Here is an 18,438-nt window from a genome sequence, read left to right on the forward strand (position 1 = left end):
ATATGCCATTTAGAGTTCGTCATCACTGTCCTGTGTGTCGTATCCGACAATATAGTCCGCATCGTTTTCACAGTCCGTTCCACACAAGCAAAGGTCGGTCAAATTGATTGGCAAATCGAATTGGTCGAATGGTCGATCGAATCGAATTCGATGAATCGAATCGAAACGATCGAATTGGTCGAATGGTCGAATGGTCGATCGAAGCGATTGGTCGAATGGTCGAATTGGTCGAATGGAATTGGTCGATTGTTCGAATTGGTCGAATGGTCGAATTGGTCGAATGGAATTGGTCGATTGGTCGAATTGGTCGAATCGAATTGGTCGGAATTGGCAAATGTAAACATTGATTTTCAGATTTTCCATGTAATAACGTTTCCAAAAATGTATAGGTTTGCTAATCTACCATGATTTTGAACGAAAAAACATAGTGAACCTGACTACAACTACTGATTATGTTTGTTTTTGCCTCTAGTTTCATTGATAAATTAGTGCATAGAAAATGTTTACTTAACAGAAGTTAACATTATGAAGGCCCATTGGTGGCCATTTTGAAATTTCCCCAAAGCATTTCCCCATTAGTGAATTCGTGGGAATTTTTTTGTGGCCATTTAAACTCCTAATAAGGTGTTTAAAATACAAATATGGTTATTATCGAAAATGTCTAGTTTATTGTCAATTTCTACTGTACTGCTATGGTGAAATTTAATGTCAATCCCACCAACGGTTGCCGAGAAGATGAATTCAAACAAGATGGCGCCGTACCACGTGTCCTCTGACGTCAATGTTATCGCTAAAAAATTATACACGAGTTTATTATCACTAAAAAAAATATACAGGTATATAGACGCATAGTATGGTGAAAATTTCGTGCCTATCGGACTAATGTAATGGTTGCTGAGAAAATGGATTTTTTAAAATGCAGACACGTACGACATATGCACGTACGTATACGTACGTACGTACGCAACCTATCACTTAACTCAGTTTCGCGTGCGCAGGTTAAATAAATGGGAATGAAAGTCAAATAAAAACTACAAACATGTAAAAGGACAAAACTATCAAACGCTTTCGATAGCTGAATAAAACGAGCAATCGTCTGGCATGATGCCAAATATTGTATACATATTACATACGAACGTTTTTGTGAAGGAAGAAAATTAAAATCAAAATTATATTACAAAGAGGAAATGAAATAATGGTGGATTTGTTTGTTCGTGTTGTTTCTATTATTCCCTTCCTTTTTAGTGTCCTTTTTTTTTGCTTCCTTCCTTTTTTCCTTCTTTTCTTAATACTCTTTTTGTTTTTATTTTTAAATTTCTTTCCACTTTCATTCTCTCGTGTTTTCTTTCCCCATTCTTCTTTCGGAAGTGACGTTTTCCTCGTCTTGTTCTGACGATCTGTGAATATGTTCTCTCGTGTGATTGCCCATTCAGGTGCTGGATTTATCAGGTTTTTTTCCCCCTTTTGCACTTGTGAGTGATTTTCGAATGATTGGCGAATTTTCCTCGAGTAATGCGATCCATGTTGAATGCATTTTCTGTCTTTGCCCTTGAGCAGAGACCTCTCTAGACCTAGTCCTCCTGCGCCTCGTTAGGCCCGATTCGTGAGACGATGACACAGGCCTATTTATTCCGTGTTTGAAGGAAATTATTGTTTGTTCTCTCAGATTATTTTAATTGCTCTTTATTCCTTTTCAGCTCGTGCTTTGAAGCCAGCCGAAGCACTAAGAATTTGGTAAGAAATCATTCTCTTCCTGGTTTCATTCTACCGCTGGGTTTGCCATTGATTTGATTTGAATGAATAACTTGAACGTATTCGAACAGTATATAAGGAATACGCAAACTTACTTCCAAAAACTTACTTACTGTCGTCTAACCGGCGTATGTTGTCACGATTGTTCACTTAAGGGGGCATTATACCATTGAAGGCAAAAAAAACCCATTTTTTTACAAATATACAAATGCATCAATTAAAATGTTTGTTTCCTAGTATTGTATATATGTACCAAGTTTGAACGTAAATGGACTTGTCATAGAGAAGATATAAGCTCCCCATTACACTGAACACAGTAAAAACAACACTGAATCACAGTAATGCACTTTTTGATAAAATGTCTTGATTGAAAATATGCAAAACTATATATGTACATGTTGCTTGATATATGAACATTACATTGGTATACATTACATAGCATTCATTATATTATGCATGGTTACCATGGTAACCAGATGCATACAAATGATGAATTACCACTTTACAGCTTATATCTTCTCTATGACAAGTCCATTTACGTTCAAACTTGGTACATATATACAATACTAGGAAACAAACATTTTAATTGATGCATTTGTATATTTGTAAAAAAATTTTTTTTTTTGCCTTCAATGGTATAATGCCCCCTTAAGGCTCCTTCACCGTAGTTGTGTATCAAGAAGACTTCCTGCGAAGTATTGTCCAAAAATTTTCACTAAAAGAATTCATTCTGAAAAGCACTTGATACTGTAACAGCTTTTTGATTTTTTTCAAAGTGATTCTTCACCATTGAGAGATGGGGCTAAAAAGGATATACAGCATGGTGTCTCAAAATGTTGCGGACGAGTTGTGACAAAGCTTGGTGGAGTTGCTTAGGTGACGAGAACAAGCCGATTCGATTTTGGTTCAGAGTGTGGCGAAGGTATGAGCTATACCAGGTGTCCTCCTAGTTTTGCTAGTTATTCTATTGCTGATAAATCGACAATTCCTCTGGGTTATCCCCTATTTCCCCTAACCACCATGGTTTTTGTTGTTGTTGTTGTTGTTGTTGTTTTTGTACACTCAGTCAAGGCTTGGATAAGAGCTAACACATATAACATATCATAAAGGGAGCGGGAGATGATGGGGGGGGGGGGGGGGGAGAGGAGAGAGGTGGGGGCACCTCGTTCTTCCCCTCCCTTAGCCATTTTGTTCGTCTGACCTGTCCCCATTTGACTACATTTTCTGGGTTTATGTAAAACTGTTATTTACTCAAAGCCACATTCTTTGGATGAACTTTTATTTATTTATTTTGTATACAAGATCGAGGCTCGTTACAGCTAACATTAATGACCAAAAAATATACGTTATGTGACAAAAAATTTTTTTTAATTACACTAAGTGACAGTCGGAGGTTCTAATCCACCTGGTTGCCAAGAATGTCTAACTTATTGGAGCTAAGGGAGGAAGGAGAGTGCAATACGTAGCAGAGAGCAATTTCATAGTAAGGGGAACAATAATGAGGTGTGAGGTTGTGTCGGAGAGACGAACCAGCTCAATAGCTTGCCTTCCAGTGCTCCAGTGTCGAAGAAGATTCAGCAGGATGTGGAAGGCAGTTTGTGGAAGTTCTGGCAGGATTAAAACTTAACTTGGCTCAACTTAATTAACTTAGCACAGGGGTCGGAAGCATTTTTGTGCAGAAGCGACAATCATAGAATTAAAATACACAATTAATATAGACTTGTTCATTGTGGAAGTGCAATTATGACATAGTATAAATTTTAAGTTTATATTCTACTTCCATGGCCATTTTCTGTTCAAGCAATGTTCAACTCTTAAAGACTTCCCGAAAACTTTCAGTAATAACTAAATTGAAACTATTCAATTTCAAAATCGGTGGTATTTACTACAGCTGCAGAGACATAGAAAATTCTTCTAAGTGATTCTTCACTATTGAGTGATGGGGCTAAAACCAATATATAGCACGATATCTCAAAATGTTATGACCGGTTTTGGATGAAACTTGGTGGACAGGTTGGTTGTGTGATGAGGACGAATCAATTCTATTTTGGTGAAGATCTGAATAAGGATTCAGATATGAGATTTTTTTTTGAAGTTAAGTGATTCTTCACTATTGAGTGATAGGGCCAAAAACAATATATATAGCAAGATACCATATTTCAAAACGTTGTGAACGGATGAGTACAAGCGATCTCGGTTGCACGTTTTTACCCGTTGTCATGCACGGTAACCCCCACATGTCATCACATTCCTGTCAATTCTAATTGATCGACAAACAGGAGTGCGGAATGCTTGACGGGAACACGCACGTGATCTCCAGGGCCGGGTATACCACGGCTCGCCTGGTGCCTCGGTGCCAGGCCCACAATAAGAAGGGGCCCATAATGACCAAGATAGTTTTTTATTTTTTATTAAGTGTACACATTGTGATCATACTAAAATATACCATTTGGTGTCTCTCTGTCTGTCTGATGAATTTTTGACCCCAATACATTCCGTCATTACTTATCCAATCTCACCCAAACTTGACAGGAGGACTAAGGGTTACGCAATGAAGGTTTTAGCACATTTATTTGCCCTCCCCCCTCCCTCCCCACGGGGGTTTTCTCCCCCTGAGCGGGTTTTTCCCGCCATTGCCGTCAATGGGGTTGCATGTTGAGGTGTATATCGATGTTAAATTAGCTTTATCATGGCGTTTTTCCAAGGCCGCTTCAAATAACAAAAACTAACGATAATAGCATAATATTAATGTTGTTACAAAACTATTAATACCATTAATATCCCACCTCCCCAACGTGTTTTTCCTCCTTGAACAAACGTCAAGTCAACGTTTATAAATAGCTTATCATGGCATTTCCGTGAGAGCAACGGCCTCTACCAGCGGTAAAAATATTATAAATGACAAACACGTATGATTAGCTTTTTTAACAGTTGCTCATGCTATTTATAACACTAAATATAGAAATTTGGAGGGATCCCGACATCAGTGAGGTAAGTTTTACTTGCATAACTGGTCTGAGTGATTATATACTGTGCTCTATGAGTGAAGATAGTGAAGATATATATCCCACAAGGGTTGGGTTAATAACATGACCCTTCCTGCCGATAACATGGGGTTTTTCTTAGTGAACTTTTGAAACTCGCTCCTGCTGTTTAACACAAAACTGAAAGGGAGGAAGCCTGGGTTGTGCTCATTTACCAAACTGCTAGCTAGCGCTTGCCAAGCCAGCCGTTCCTTAACGGTTTTGAATGGAGTGCTTGTTTGTATGCTTAAACCACTTGGTGATCTCGCCACAAGAAACTTGGTAAATGAACACACACCCAATGTTTTTGAGACCCGACCATAGATCGACTGTAATCTATATACCCCAAAGAGGAATGACATTTCTTGCCCCTCCCGTAGTGAGCGGGTGTACTCGTACGTTTAAATAATAATTTTGTGTCGAATATTAATGCTACTTTAAAAAAATATACGATTTAAATTGAAAAACATACCACTATTTCCTGGTGTGTGACGTCACCACACTGTTAATGCCATACATTCCAGTTCCAGTACGGTAAGCTTTATGCGTGTTGTGGTTGCGCATTTTTGTAGTAGTGTGCACCTGTCATTTATACCTTTTTTGGGGGGGAATTGTGTGACTCAAGTGCGTGAGTAACACTACGATTAAATTTTTGCACTGAACAACATGAAAACATGTCTGCGGAACACCCGGATTCCGGCTAGATTGCCTTCCCTCTCCCTCGCTTTCCCCTCCCTCAGTTTCAGGAAACCCTCCATGTTAGCATCGTGCGTGTAGTGATGTTTCCCATTTTGCACGTGAGTTGTGCCGCTGTAATAAGCGTACCCCTTGCAATCATGACAGGAAAGCGTCCATGGAGTAGCTAGGTTGGTAGTGCGAACAAAAGACATAAGAAGACCATCACTATTGAAGTAAAAATGGATGTTTTAGGACAGCATGAAAGAGGTGATCGTACAGGTGATATGAGGACCAGGAAGTGATTGATACATTCAAGGTGTATTATCTCCGAAGAACATTTGCAAACCAGATAAAGATTTAATGATTTGCAGGTGAAATCAACTGATAATGATCATATGACTGTAAAGGAATTCTAGAAGGCCTTTACAATAATGGATGTTCTATGTGATGTAGAGGAGTTGCTGGACTCGTACTGGGAGGAGCTCTCAAAAGAGGACCTTCTACTGCTGGAGAAGGAACGTCAGATGGATCTTAAACATTCTAATTTAAATAAAAATAAACCACTGTAATAGTAAAACTAGGACAACTAGAACGGGCACTCGGTAGAGCGCATACCTTCGCCGCAGCTACTGTTCTGTACTTGGCATGGGAGTGTAGGGAACAGAACAGTGAACAGTTTGGTGCTGATTTCATGCAAATCGGATAAGAATTGACCGAGTTATGACAAAAAACGCACATTTTGCAAGGTCGTGACCCCCCTGACCTTTGACCCCCAACCGCTAACAAGGGTAATGTCTTCACTGGGTCATGTCGTATATCACAAGATCGGGCATTGAATTCTGAACATTTTGGCATTAGTTGCATGCCAATTGGATAAAAATTGACCGCGCTATGGTAAAAATACGATTTTGACCTTTTCGTGACCTTGACCTTGACCTTTGACCCGATTGCTCCCAAAATCTAATCAAATGTGTCCCGTATAATAACCAATCATCCCACCAAATTTCATGCAATTCGGTTGAATACTTTTTGAGTTATGCGAATAACATACACACACACACACACACACAGACATACAAATAAATACACAGCGATCAAAACATAACCTTCCGCTTTTGCGAAGGTAATAAGATGAGGATTGAGGCAGCACTCGCACTAACCTCGGCCTCTTTTAATGGGAAATTGGTTTTGATTTACACGTTTTCATTTACAACACTCCCCTCCCTCATGAGTTGTTGTTGTTGTTGTTGCTGTCAACCCTTGGTCACGCTCAACCCTTGCTCAACTTGTGTTATAGATGCTATAGATGTGTTATAGATGGTCAACCCTTGCTCAACACTTGCCGTCAGGCTGAAGGCGAGGAGCTTGGCTAAAGAGGATGACATTGTGGATTCATGACCAGCCCGTCGTCGGCCTACACATTAATGGCACGCCATGAGCTGTCGGTTCGATGCTGCACACACATCTCCCAACATGTACCCAATGACACGGCCAATAAGACTACACACTTCCAGTCATACATCATCAGCTTCACCTGGGAGCATAACTATATATATATGTATATAATTTTTTTTTTCTTGTGGGGTGGGGGTGAAAAACAGGGCTGCGGTTAATAAGTGATCGCGGTTAATACACAGGACAATACGGTACATTAAAATTGTAAAAGTCCGAAGTTGTACGGGGTCCTTATGGATACCCTATATATTGTATGAACACTGGCAGCAATGGGCAGCATTGCCTGCAGACACGATGTTATAATTCATTTTTTGGGCCATTTGTTTCCCAACATGTCTCCTTTGTTGTATGTAGAATAGAAGCAATTGATGAAAACTTTAAGTGTGCTATAATTTATCTGGAAAATGATGGCATCTTCCCAAGTACTCTGGGTACCGGCGATGTCATTTTTAATACATCGCTATTCTCTCTGCACTCAGTGGGGCAATGGAAGGGGAATTTCATCCTTTCCATGGATGCCAAACTGTGGTTCGTGCTCTATCTTTTATATGCTGAGTGTCATTTCAAAAAGTCTCTGGTATCATTGTGCTGGGGTTTGAACCACCAACCAACCTCCCAGAGTCGAGGCGAACGCTGCCAACGATTCGTGAAACTGTGTGAACATTTACTGTATTGAAACCCCATCCTATGTTGTGGATTTTCTCACAGCCTACAAATGTTTCTGTCCCTTTATGCGTGCAACGGTGTGTCGAAATGAGTGCAATCATCCATTGGATAATGCTGATAATGGTTGGGAGACGAGTATCGGCACGTATCGTTGCAGCTTCAAAACATTCTTGTAAAATAAGCTATTCACTTTATCTACCTTGTAGCTTGGAAATGTTCAAAGGTGTTATGACCCATTGGATAAAATAACATGGCAGAGGATTCAAACCTGTGATTTACGAATCTTGAGTGAAGTACGAAAAGCACTATAGAAACCACAAATTATTTATTTATTTATCTTTGGTAGCTGATGGTTCCATATCCGTGCTGGACCTGTATTGTACAATTTTTGTTTGTCATTTGAAAGGATATGTAGTTTCAGATGATTTGCACTAATGTCTTGATGCCCTTTGCAGTATATCTCCCTCTACAAGACTGTTCCATGCCAGCCAACAATGCCCAGTACCAGTGCCACGCCTTCCTGAGACGGGAGGGAAAGTGCGCTATGGAATCATTCCAGAGGAGTTCTTCCAGTACCTTTACCCAATAACGGGTGTTACTGGTATTAAAATATTTTTTATTCTCTGCTTAAGGCTATTATTGTTCCATCAGTCTCTACAAATGTCATATTGGTATTGTGCATCATAAACAATTTGGAAAGGGCTTTATACTGCCTGTCTCATCTATTTGTACATGTTTGTTGGCCAAGGACGATAATGTGCAATCTGTTTCACAAACAAGTCCAGACAAATGTCACTCGAGGAGAAGTAGGAGAGGATTGACAAGCCAAGTATTAATGGGTGTAGGAAATAGCACAGGTAGGGATGGAGGGTGGCCTGATATAGTGGCCATGGATGGAAGAGGAGGATTCAGAGGGATGAGGAAGGCGGTTCTATAAGCTGGAGAAAAGAGGAATAAAGGTGTGGTGGTGAGTAATGGGCCTGGATTTTGAGTTGGGTGGAGTGGGTTATGGGAAGTGGTTGGACTGGAACCTGTGACTGGGTGGGAATGGGAAGAACGAGCAGCGATCAATCAATGCAGAGAGGTGGTTAAAAAAAGAAGATACCACTTTGTCTCCTCTGATGAGCATCAGACCTTGTGCTTCTGTTATGTTGGAGATGCCGATAATGCCGAGAGGTTTGAATTGCACAGCATTTTGGAAGGACAGTTGGGCAACTGGCACAACAGCCAATGGAAGTGAGTAGGACTCCATAGAATACAGACAATGGTCTCTTATTGCCTGACAAATTTATTTGCAAAGGAAGAATATTGCACGCTAGAGGATGCCCAGTCTTCAACTGTCTTTTTAGAGGTCAGCTTTGATATATCGGTTGCCCAGGGGGTCATAGCTGATGATGAGGGTTTGAAGTTTAAGCCTGAAATCCTTCCAATGTTTTTTTTTGTTTATTTATTTGTTTGGTACCTCCACCACTGAAGGTGGATTGCGGTTATGTTTTCACCCCTGTCTGTCTATCTGGCTGTTTTTCTGTTTGCGAACAGGATATTTCAAAAAGTTGTGCATGGATTTGGAAGAAATTTGGTGGAGGGGTTGGTTTTGTGACGAGGACAACAAAACAAATCGATTTTGGTGAAGATCTGGATCTGGATCCGAGAATTTTTAAAGTGATTCTTCACCATTGATCGTGCAAAAAATATTTATAGCACGATATCTCAAAGTTGTGGATGGATTCAGACGACACTTGGTGGATGGGTTGTGTGTGTGTGCCAAAGACCTATTGATTCGATTTTGGTGAAGATATGGATCCGGATACGATATTATTATTATTTTTTTTGTAAGTGATTCTTAACCATTGAGTGATGATATTGAGAAATATATTCCCTGCTCTATTCTTTCTCTAGGACTCTAGGTGGTTTCACTTGCTTCTTGTGTTTTCACCTATGATTGACTTGCATGTTGTCTCATCATTCTCTTAGGCCCTTATGTTTTGGGATTGGGACTCATGACTATGTTGCTGTCAAAGGAGTACTACATCATCAATTCTGAAACGATGTCTGCCATTGGCACATTGGGTTTCATCGTGTATGGCGTTAAGAAGTACGGGCACAAGGTTGCAGACTTTGTTGATGCAACTAATGACGTAAGTACAGACTTGTATTATGAGTGATAACATTTATATATATATATATTTTATTTCATGTAGAAGTGACTCAAAATACATTGATGTCATCTTCTTCATGTTACATACTTCGAAGAATTAACATTCATCCCTTTTCTGCCTTACCTTTCTTTCACCTCTTCCTTTATTCTCCCCCCTTTTTTAAAAATATTTTTCATTTTCTCATCTAACCAACCTCACCCATTATTATTTTTTCCGCATGTAAGACAGACTATTCAACTCGTTCCTGTGGTATTCTTATCAACCATCCCATTCAATGAGATAAAGAATCTGAAGAACTACAATTTTTCCCTCATTCCCCTTTATCATTTTTGGCATTAGGTAGCCAGAGTTGCCAGGATAACTTGGGAGTATGCGCACTCGCCCTTGAGCTGTCTATCCTGGGATTGACTCTCAGTCCAGCTATAAACGATCACCCTGGTTCGCATGCAAGGCAAGGATCCAGTGTGTGTGCCGTCCATCAAAAAGATGTTGAACCAGAAGACAAGTCTGCTAGCACTGGTCTTTGATGGACGTTAAAGATGCCATGGTGCCATTTGCGAAGAGTAGGCCAGTTATTGCCGGCACCCTGAACAAATTCAAAATTCCTGCCACCTTCATTTGAATGTCAGAACTGACCTGCCTTTTCGTGAATGACTTAGGCCAAAAACATTCCCCAGCTGACCCCACAGGGTGCAAATAATTGGGGTCATTATAGGTCTGATGAGGAGTGGGAGGGAGGAGGCATGGAGGAGAGACAGAGGGGTGGAGGAGAGAGTGGGAGAGACAGAAAGAGATGGGGTGTAGAGCAAGAGGATGGTGAGGGGGTGGATCAGGGGGGGGGGGGCAGGGGGAGAACATACCCCCATGGCCTGTATTCCTCAGGCACCATTGTTAATCTGGTGTTTGTGAACACCCCGGGGCCGGCCCAGCAGATCCCTCTCAAAATCCCACCCGTCAAGAGGATACTTTACCTTTCGTTTTGCTGAATATGGAGAAAGAGGGATCTTCTTCATCTCTTTATAGTTTGTGGGGTTTTCAGAGGCATGAAGCTCTACAGGGTGAGTCACAAGTTCCACGACATTGTTTTAACTGCTTATACGTACAAGATTTGTTCATACCATCTATGAGGGTGAGCCATAAGCCAGACCATCACATGGCATCTGTTGATGAATTTCACCAACGCATTCAGGAAGCATTTGGCACCATGACACATGGTATTTTGCGTTGGTTTTCACACCGTATGTGGAGAACAATTATCTTGTGCCGTGACGACGGCGGCCGTCATATGGATGCACTCGATGTCTAAGGAGCTATTGTAATTGTTATGTTCTTTTAATATGTTATTGTTACTCCTGTTACTGTTGTAACTGTAATATGTTATTACTCCTGGGGCTTATGGCTCACCCTGGTGGATGGTACAAACAAATCTATACTATAAGAGAGCCGTTTGTCTGTGTCGACATTTTTCTCAAAGATGGCTGAACCGATCTTCGTCAAACGTTCAGGGGTTTGTCAGTGAGTGCTTGGGAGTGTTTTAGACAAAAAAGTTTTTTTTTTTTTTTTTTTATTTAATTATTATATTTGAAAAAAAGGGTCGCTTATTAATTTTTTTTGGAGGGGAGGGGGGTTTAAAAAATCCCTCTTGTAGTGCGTAAGCCTTTTTGATTAATGACAATTATATACAAGTACACAAACACATAAATAAATATAAAACAATTACCAGACATTTGTACAAAAATAATCAAACAAATCAGATTCAATCAAACCATTCCAGAAGCGGTCCAAGTTTGTGGAAAGTCGTCTTCTTCTTCCTGAACGTCATCAAATATGTTAATGCTTCTTTTTTGCCTGAGAAACCCCAGGTACTCAAGCTATAAACGCTTATATTCTTTACTCAAGATACAAATACAGCTTTGTGTGGGGTTTAACATAGGTATGTGACTGCGGCCTCGTGTGGGGGGCCGGGGGAGGTGCGTAAGTTATCAATGTAAATGTGTACTGTGTTGGTGGCACAGGGTATTACAATTTCCTATTTTTTACCTGGGCAACACTGAGGTTAAAGCACTCTTCGCACGGGTAAATTTTTCCTCCTTCCCTCCGCTCCGCTCTCCCCCAAAACGGAGGGGCCTGTCAAAGCCCCTCCCCCCAAAAGATATATATGTAGTATTTCTCTCCCTTCCACCACCCTGCCCCTCCTCCATCCACTCCCCCTCCCCCCCCTTACTCCCTTCTTGCCCCCCCCCCCCCCAACTCCCCCTGCAACACTGGATACTTCAGCTAGTCTTTTATAAGCAGCTAAAACTGTGACCTGGGATTTATGACTCACCCTGTACATATGTCATGCGCCCAGACATAACAGCGGTGAACGAAGAAGGCTTTATGTAATCTTTAACTGAGTTTCTTCATTATGCTTTGCTGATTTTGAAGTTGAAGAAGAATTATCAAAAGCAGTTTTCTTCATAATGTAATTTTTTCTGAGTTTGAATAAAAACTTTCTCATTGAGTTTGAAGAAGATCTGGGTGGGATATGTTGCCAAAAATGCAGGGAATACCAAAATTTGTTTTTTGATGCCTCTGCTGACGAAGTCACCAGAAACATTATTGTATTGATATTTTGGTAATCTCGTGAGTAGCCGAGTTTCTCCGTCATTTTTTGAAGAAGAAGAACATTTTGTAATCTCTTGCTGAGTTTATTCGTAATTCTTTGCATAATTTGAAGAAGAAAGATCAGAAGAGTTTCTTTCTAATCTAATGTTTTCTGAGTTTGTATGATAAGTTGGGATTTATGACCCCCTGTGCTGTCTTTCCCTCGTGGTCCCCCTGTGCTGTCTTTCCCTCGCGGTTGTCAGCTCTTTCACGAGCCTCGATTCAGTATTTATAAAAAATAAAAAAAATTGAAGAAGATCTGGCAGTGTATGTTGCCAAAAACGCAGCGAATAATAAAACTGATGTTTTTTTTTTAATGTTGATGGTTTGGAATTCTCATTTGTAGCTGAGTTTCTCCGTCATGCTTTGAAGAAGAAAATAACAAGTGCTAATGCTTTCTTCACGCTGTTTCTCCGTATTCTCTTTGTTTACAATCACAGTGTGATTGTAAACAATGAAATTATGACAATAAAATGATGACGAATGGGAATAAAGTTGAACTTGAAGTATTTTGCAACTTGAAAAAAAACACCCCATCTATTGGAGGTGTGAATTAAGAGGACAATGCAGAATGAGGAGAACAGTCTTGCTTCCATAAATGCACTTGGTTATCAGAATTGCTCACGTTAACTCTTTCAGATTTCACTCCAGATTTCGATACTTAAGTGTATGGGATCCGATCCTCAAATCTGAATCGAGATTTTGATTTATATGCTTTCATTGGTCCATTAGAGTAGACAGTGTTTCCAAGCCAAGACACGTTTGAAAAGGCCGAAACAAAATAGCGGCTTGAGAACCCAATGATGTCACAGAGGACTGACCAAGATAGTGGACCACCATTTTGATGAGGCTTATTTTGACTTTTTGCGATGAACACCCTGTTAATTAATTGTCTTAAAAAAGGTGGTTTTAAGATGCCCAAACACCCAGTTTTGATTCATGTACTCCTGTGGAGTTTCAGAAGTACGCATGCAACGTTTGGAGCCGTTAAGTTTCATGGTTCTGGAGTAATGGAGGAGGTGAACACACACAAACACACTGCCTTTTATTAATATAGAAGATGTACATACAGGGTCCGCCAAAAATCGTGATTGTATTTCAAACAACAATGTCGGAAATAATAAGTATGTTGTACTGAATATACAAGATGGAAATGAAAGAACACACTTTTGGAGATTGTTCACCATTTATTTCGTGAAAATCCCATCCAGTAAGTGACCGCCACAGGCATCCACACAAAATTCTGCCCATTGCCCAACACACTCCATCACTGATGCCATTGTTTCCAACTGAATGTCAAGGATTTCTCTATAAATATTATCCTTTAGTTCCTGTAAGGCCCTGGGTTTTGTATGGTATACCCTGTCCCTTTATCCTTTTTCATAAACCGACACAGTGAAGTTTCGGAAATTTTCAGTTTATGGGATCGCTGTTTACACCATTTCTTCGGTGAGCGCACGGCGTCTTCCTGAACAGCCGCAATGTTTGCTGCAGTTCTCACTGACCTCAGACGACCTGACCTTTCTGTATCTGCCACTGAACCAGTCTGTCGGAATGCTGTCACTCATCTCCTTATGGCTTTGTCTGTTGATGCTATTCTCACTCCACATGCTCTTCAGAATTCATGCTGTGTACCCACAATACTGTAACGGTTTCGGAAGTACAGCTCATCAGTCAAATGCTGAAGTGTCCACTTATCCATGATAAATTCAACCCTTAAGATTAACCTGCAACATAAAACAAACAGTTAGTACATTGCCTTCAGCACATTTTACAATGCAAATATTTTGAAAAAGGACCGTGTGTGTGTGTGTGTGTGTGTGTGTGTGTGTGTGTGTGTGTGTGTGTGTGTGTGTGTGTGTGTGTGTGTGTGTGTGTGTGTGTATATATATATATATATTTATATATATATTGTTGTGGATATGAGAATGGTTTTTTTTTTTTATTGTTGTAAAAGGTTGTTGAAAATAACGCCCCTCCTCCCTCCGTTTGTGGTTGTATAAAGGTCAAAAGGGCGTTCCCGTAGTTAGTTCCATAAAGCATACATGAAGGACACCATAATACCCCTGTTCAGTAGTTTATTTACTTATTCTGTGTATTAGGTTAAGGCTTTGTCTTCCATTAAGATGACACTCCATTGCACCAAGTGAAATAAGATAGATTCCCTTTCATGCCCCATTCCCACTCCCAAAACTTCTACTGCCAACTACAATTGCCGCCATTAAGCATGTGCTCAGCTCGGGGAAGAAGGGCGTGCCCGCCCATCGTCATCAAGGGTGGAGTCAGAGGGCCTGTGCCCACCAAATCAGGGCCGAAGCGAGCTCACCGAGGGGCGTGTCCAAAAGGCCGGCGGCTTGATCGCCTGAGGCGCTATAAAAGCGCGCGCGCAAGAGCCGAGCGCGTGTGGTTGAGTTGAGTACGAGAGGAGTTGAGTAAGGGATCCCTGCCACAGCAGCAGCAGCCACAGCAGCAGCAGCCACAGCAGCAGCAGCCACAGCAGCTTCAGCCACAGCAGCTTGGGGGCCTTGACGGCAGTTTGGAGCAGGGCCGCGAAGGAACGGCGGCTGTTAAACGAGCTGATCGATAAAGGGCGGCGGCTGCTAATCCCCGATCCGACCGTGCTGCAGGTCCAGCTGAACCTTCCTCCCCCTCCAGCCATCCACCTCCTGCCATTCCGGTCAGCATTCCCCGCGTGAGTCTGTCTTTTGTTTGTTCTGTCCTGGGTTAATTAAGACTGTAGGTAAGCTAGCATTGCACTGTGTCTCTAATATCTTCTGTAAATTATTTTCTTATCTTTCCTTCTTCCTTGGTTTCTTTCAATCCTGTACATAGTAATAAATTATATTTGTATTCCTTACCCTTTGTCTTTCTTCTTCATCAAATCCTTCGCTTTAGTCTTTTCCCCATTGAATACCTGTGGCGCGATTTTGGCCAACGTTCAGGAATCGGGTTAGTCGGGGTAACTGTTAGGGCCGCGGCGCCATCCGCTCGGCAAATCAACATCTTATCCGCGGTCCGTAACTATATATATATATATATATATATATATATATATATATATATATATATATATATATATATATATATATATATATTGTTACAGACACGACTTTGATGTTAAGGTGGGCCGAGCGGAATGGCCGTCGTGTCCGCACAAATTACCCGATTGTACTCGAACGTTGACGAAGCCGCGCCACGCTGGCTCAATAAGGAAAAGAAGACACCCGGCTGGGTTATAAAATGACGACACCAGGGATACGGTTCTCAAGACCTCCGGAGGAGATTATATTCGTTACGGAAGGTCAGATTACAGGGACGAGAGGTACAACATAGAAAGACAAGCACTTAGACACAATCTTATATTATTCCCAACAGACGACAGATAAACGGGACAGGCTGACTCACACGGGGATTGATGGCTAGGAAAGGCAAGGTAGCGATGGCTCCAGGTGCACCTGGGCTCGGGGCAGGATCAACACGGTTCGGTCCAGAGATGCGGGGAGGTCTCGTCGCAGCGCTCAGAGGTGACGTTCTTTCTCAGGCGGGTCTTTCTCAGGCCTCTCCAAACTCAGGCGCATCTGTTTCAGCGCTCGCAGGTCCTTCTTTCTCCAGCTGGGGGCGCATCTGACGTCACATCCGGCGCGTGGCCGCGTATATCCGGCGGGGGAGTGACACGCCCTCGGCTCGTTAGCTCCGCCTCGTGGAATCGGCACGTTGCTTCTCATTGGGTGCGTGCGGGGGGTTTACCAGGCTCCGCCCTTGACGAGGAGCTGACAAGGAGCCCCTTCGTGGTAACCCCGTGGAGCGCATGGTCTGGAGCGCATCGTCTGGAGCGCATTGTCGATGGCGGCGAACCGAGCCGGTGGGAGGACGCACACTCCCCCCCGCGCAGCGCCGTGCCCCTCTGTTGTTGTAGACGGGGAAGAAGATGGGAGGAGGTATGGGAAAGGTCCTAAACTCACTACTGATGCCATATAATCACATTCTGGTGCAACGAAGAGTCATAATAATTAATGGAAACGAGGCCTTAACTGACATAGACTAAGAATAACTAGCAAGATGTCCGAAAGTTGTCTACGTGTGGTGCGGTGGACCTGGGCACGACATTTAATGGGGGAATAAGGGGAAGGTCGGCTCTACTGATTGTTATTTACATGCAATGGGACTAGGGAATGGGGGATTGGGGAAAGTTGGGGAGTATTGGAGAAAATAGGGGAATATTTACAAGCGGATATGGAGGCCAAATTCCATATTCGCAACAATATATATATATATATATATATATATATATATATATATATATATATATATATATATATATAATTACGGACGCGGTTTAGATGTTATTTACCGAGCGGTGGTATTGCCGCGAACGAACAGTTATTCCCCGACTAGACCCCGATTCCACCCAGACGTTGACCAAATCGCGCTATGCCAAATCAATGATGGAAAGGACGCGACGACTGGGAAAGATGAAACGACGCAAGGGGTACAGTTCTCAAGACCTCCGGAGGAGGGTATAATTACAGTGGTGGAGAAAAGGGGGTAGATTACACGGCAGAGTGAGGTAAAAGACACAGAAGAGATGGGCACTTAAATACAATCTTATCTATTCCCGGACAGACCACAGACAAACGGAACAAGGCTGACTTACACAGGGATTGATGGCAGGGAGGGACAGGTAGTTCGATGGCACAAGGTGCACCTTGGCTCGGGGACAGGATAAAGCACGGTCCAGTCCAGAAGATGCGGGGAGGCCTCACAGCGCTCGGAGGGTACGTCTTGCTTGCTCCAAGCTCAGCGCGCATCTGACGTCACCTCCCTCTCCCTGCGCATGCTCAACGGGGAGTGACACGCCCTCGGCTGGTTGGCTCCGCCCCACTGGGGCCGGTCCGCCGCTTCCATTGGGTGCGGGGGTTACCGGGCTCCGCCCTTGACGAGGAGCTGACAGGGAGCCCCTATTTGGTAACCCCGTCGAGCACATGTTCGATGGCGGCTCGTTGGGGAGGCCTGGTGCCCTCCCAACACCCCCTACCAACCAAGCCGGAGTGAGGACGCGCACTCCCCACGCCCGCCGCTGCCGTTGCTGTTGTTGTTGTTGCTGAACCGTGAGGAAGAGCTGCGGGGAGGTATTGGGAGGTCCTAAACTTCCTAACGGTGCCATACAATCACATTCTGGTGCAACGAAGGGTCAGAATTAATGGAAACGAGTCCTTAACTGACATAGACTAAGAATAACTAGCAAGATGTCCTATAGTTGTCTTACATGAGATGCGGTGAACCTGGGCACGACATTTAATGGGGGAAATAGGGGGAGGTCGGGTCTACAGAGTGTTGTTTACAGAAAATGGGACTACGGAATGGGGGATTGGGGATAGTTGGGAAGTATTGAGGAAATAGGGGAATATTTACAAGCGGATATGGATGGATGCAAATCCCATATCCGCAACAATATATATATATATATATATATATATATATATATATATATATAAATAAATATATCTATATATATATATATATATATATATATATATATATATATATATATATATATATATATATATATATATATATATATATATTGTTATATATTGTTATATATTGTTATATATTGTTATATATTGTTATAGATCGCGGTTAGATGTTATAGACCGAGCGGTGGTGTAAGACCGCGACCTAACAAAACTCACCCGATTCACCCAGACTTTGGCCGTATCGCACCCCAGCTGCTCAATGAGGGAAAAGACGAAAACGACGCAATGCAAAGAGGAAAACGAAGGCAAAGAAAGGTTTGGAAATACGACTGAATTTATTGACTATTTACACACAAGCAAAAAGAAAGCAGTCACGTTTATTTACAAGCACATAAGACGCAGGTGACACAGGGAAAATACTAGCTTATACAGACTTAATTAACCCAGGACAGAACAAACAAAAGACACTGACTCACGCGGGGAATTGCAGGAGGTGGATGGCTGGAGGTGAACGCTTGGTGGAGCCAACGCGGAGCTTGGTGGAGCTGAACGCTTGGTGGAGCCAACGCGGAGCTTGGTGGA

General features: G+C 42.1%; 1 protein-coding gene across 2 annotated transcripts in view; it reads left to right on the forward strand.

Moving 5' to 3' along the window:
* The first annotated feature begins 1,346 nt into the window (after nt 1-1,346).
* Nucleotides 1,347-18,438, forward strand: part of ATP5PB (ATP synthase peripheral stalk-membrane subunit b) — a 31,488-nt gene continuing 14,396 nt past the window's right edge. Inside the window, exons 1-4 of one of the 2 annotated variants that reach the window (XM_068119241.2) lie at nt 1,347-1,433; nt 1,698-1,734; nt 8,030-8,175; nt 9,549-9,712. In XM_068119241.2, coding sequence (XP_067975342.1) covers nt 1,406-1,433; nt 1,698-1,734; nt 8,030-8,175; nt 9,549-9,712 — 375 coding nt within the window. In that variant the 5' untranslated portion in view covers nt 1,347-1,405. Of the gene's footprint in view, nt 1,473-1,697; nt 1,735-8,029; nt 8,176-9,548; nt 9,713-18,438 lie in introns of both variants that reach the window. The other variant, XM_068119235.2, reaches the window with a different exon arrangement.

The sequence above is a fragment of the Myxine glutinosa genome, chromosome 1, assembly GCF_964187855.1.
Source record: "Myxine glutinosa chromosome 1, kmMyxGlut1.1, whole genome shotgun sequence".
Lineage (NCBI taxonomy): Eukaryota > Metazoa > Chordata > Myxini > Myxiniformes > Myxinidae > Myxine > Myxine glutinosa.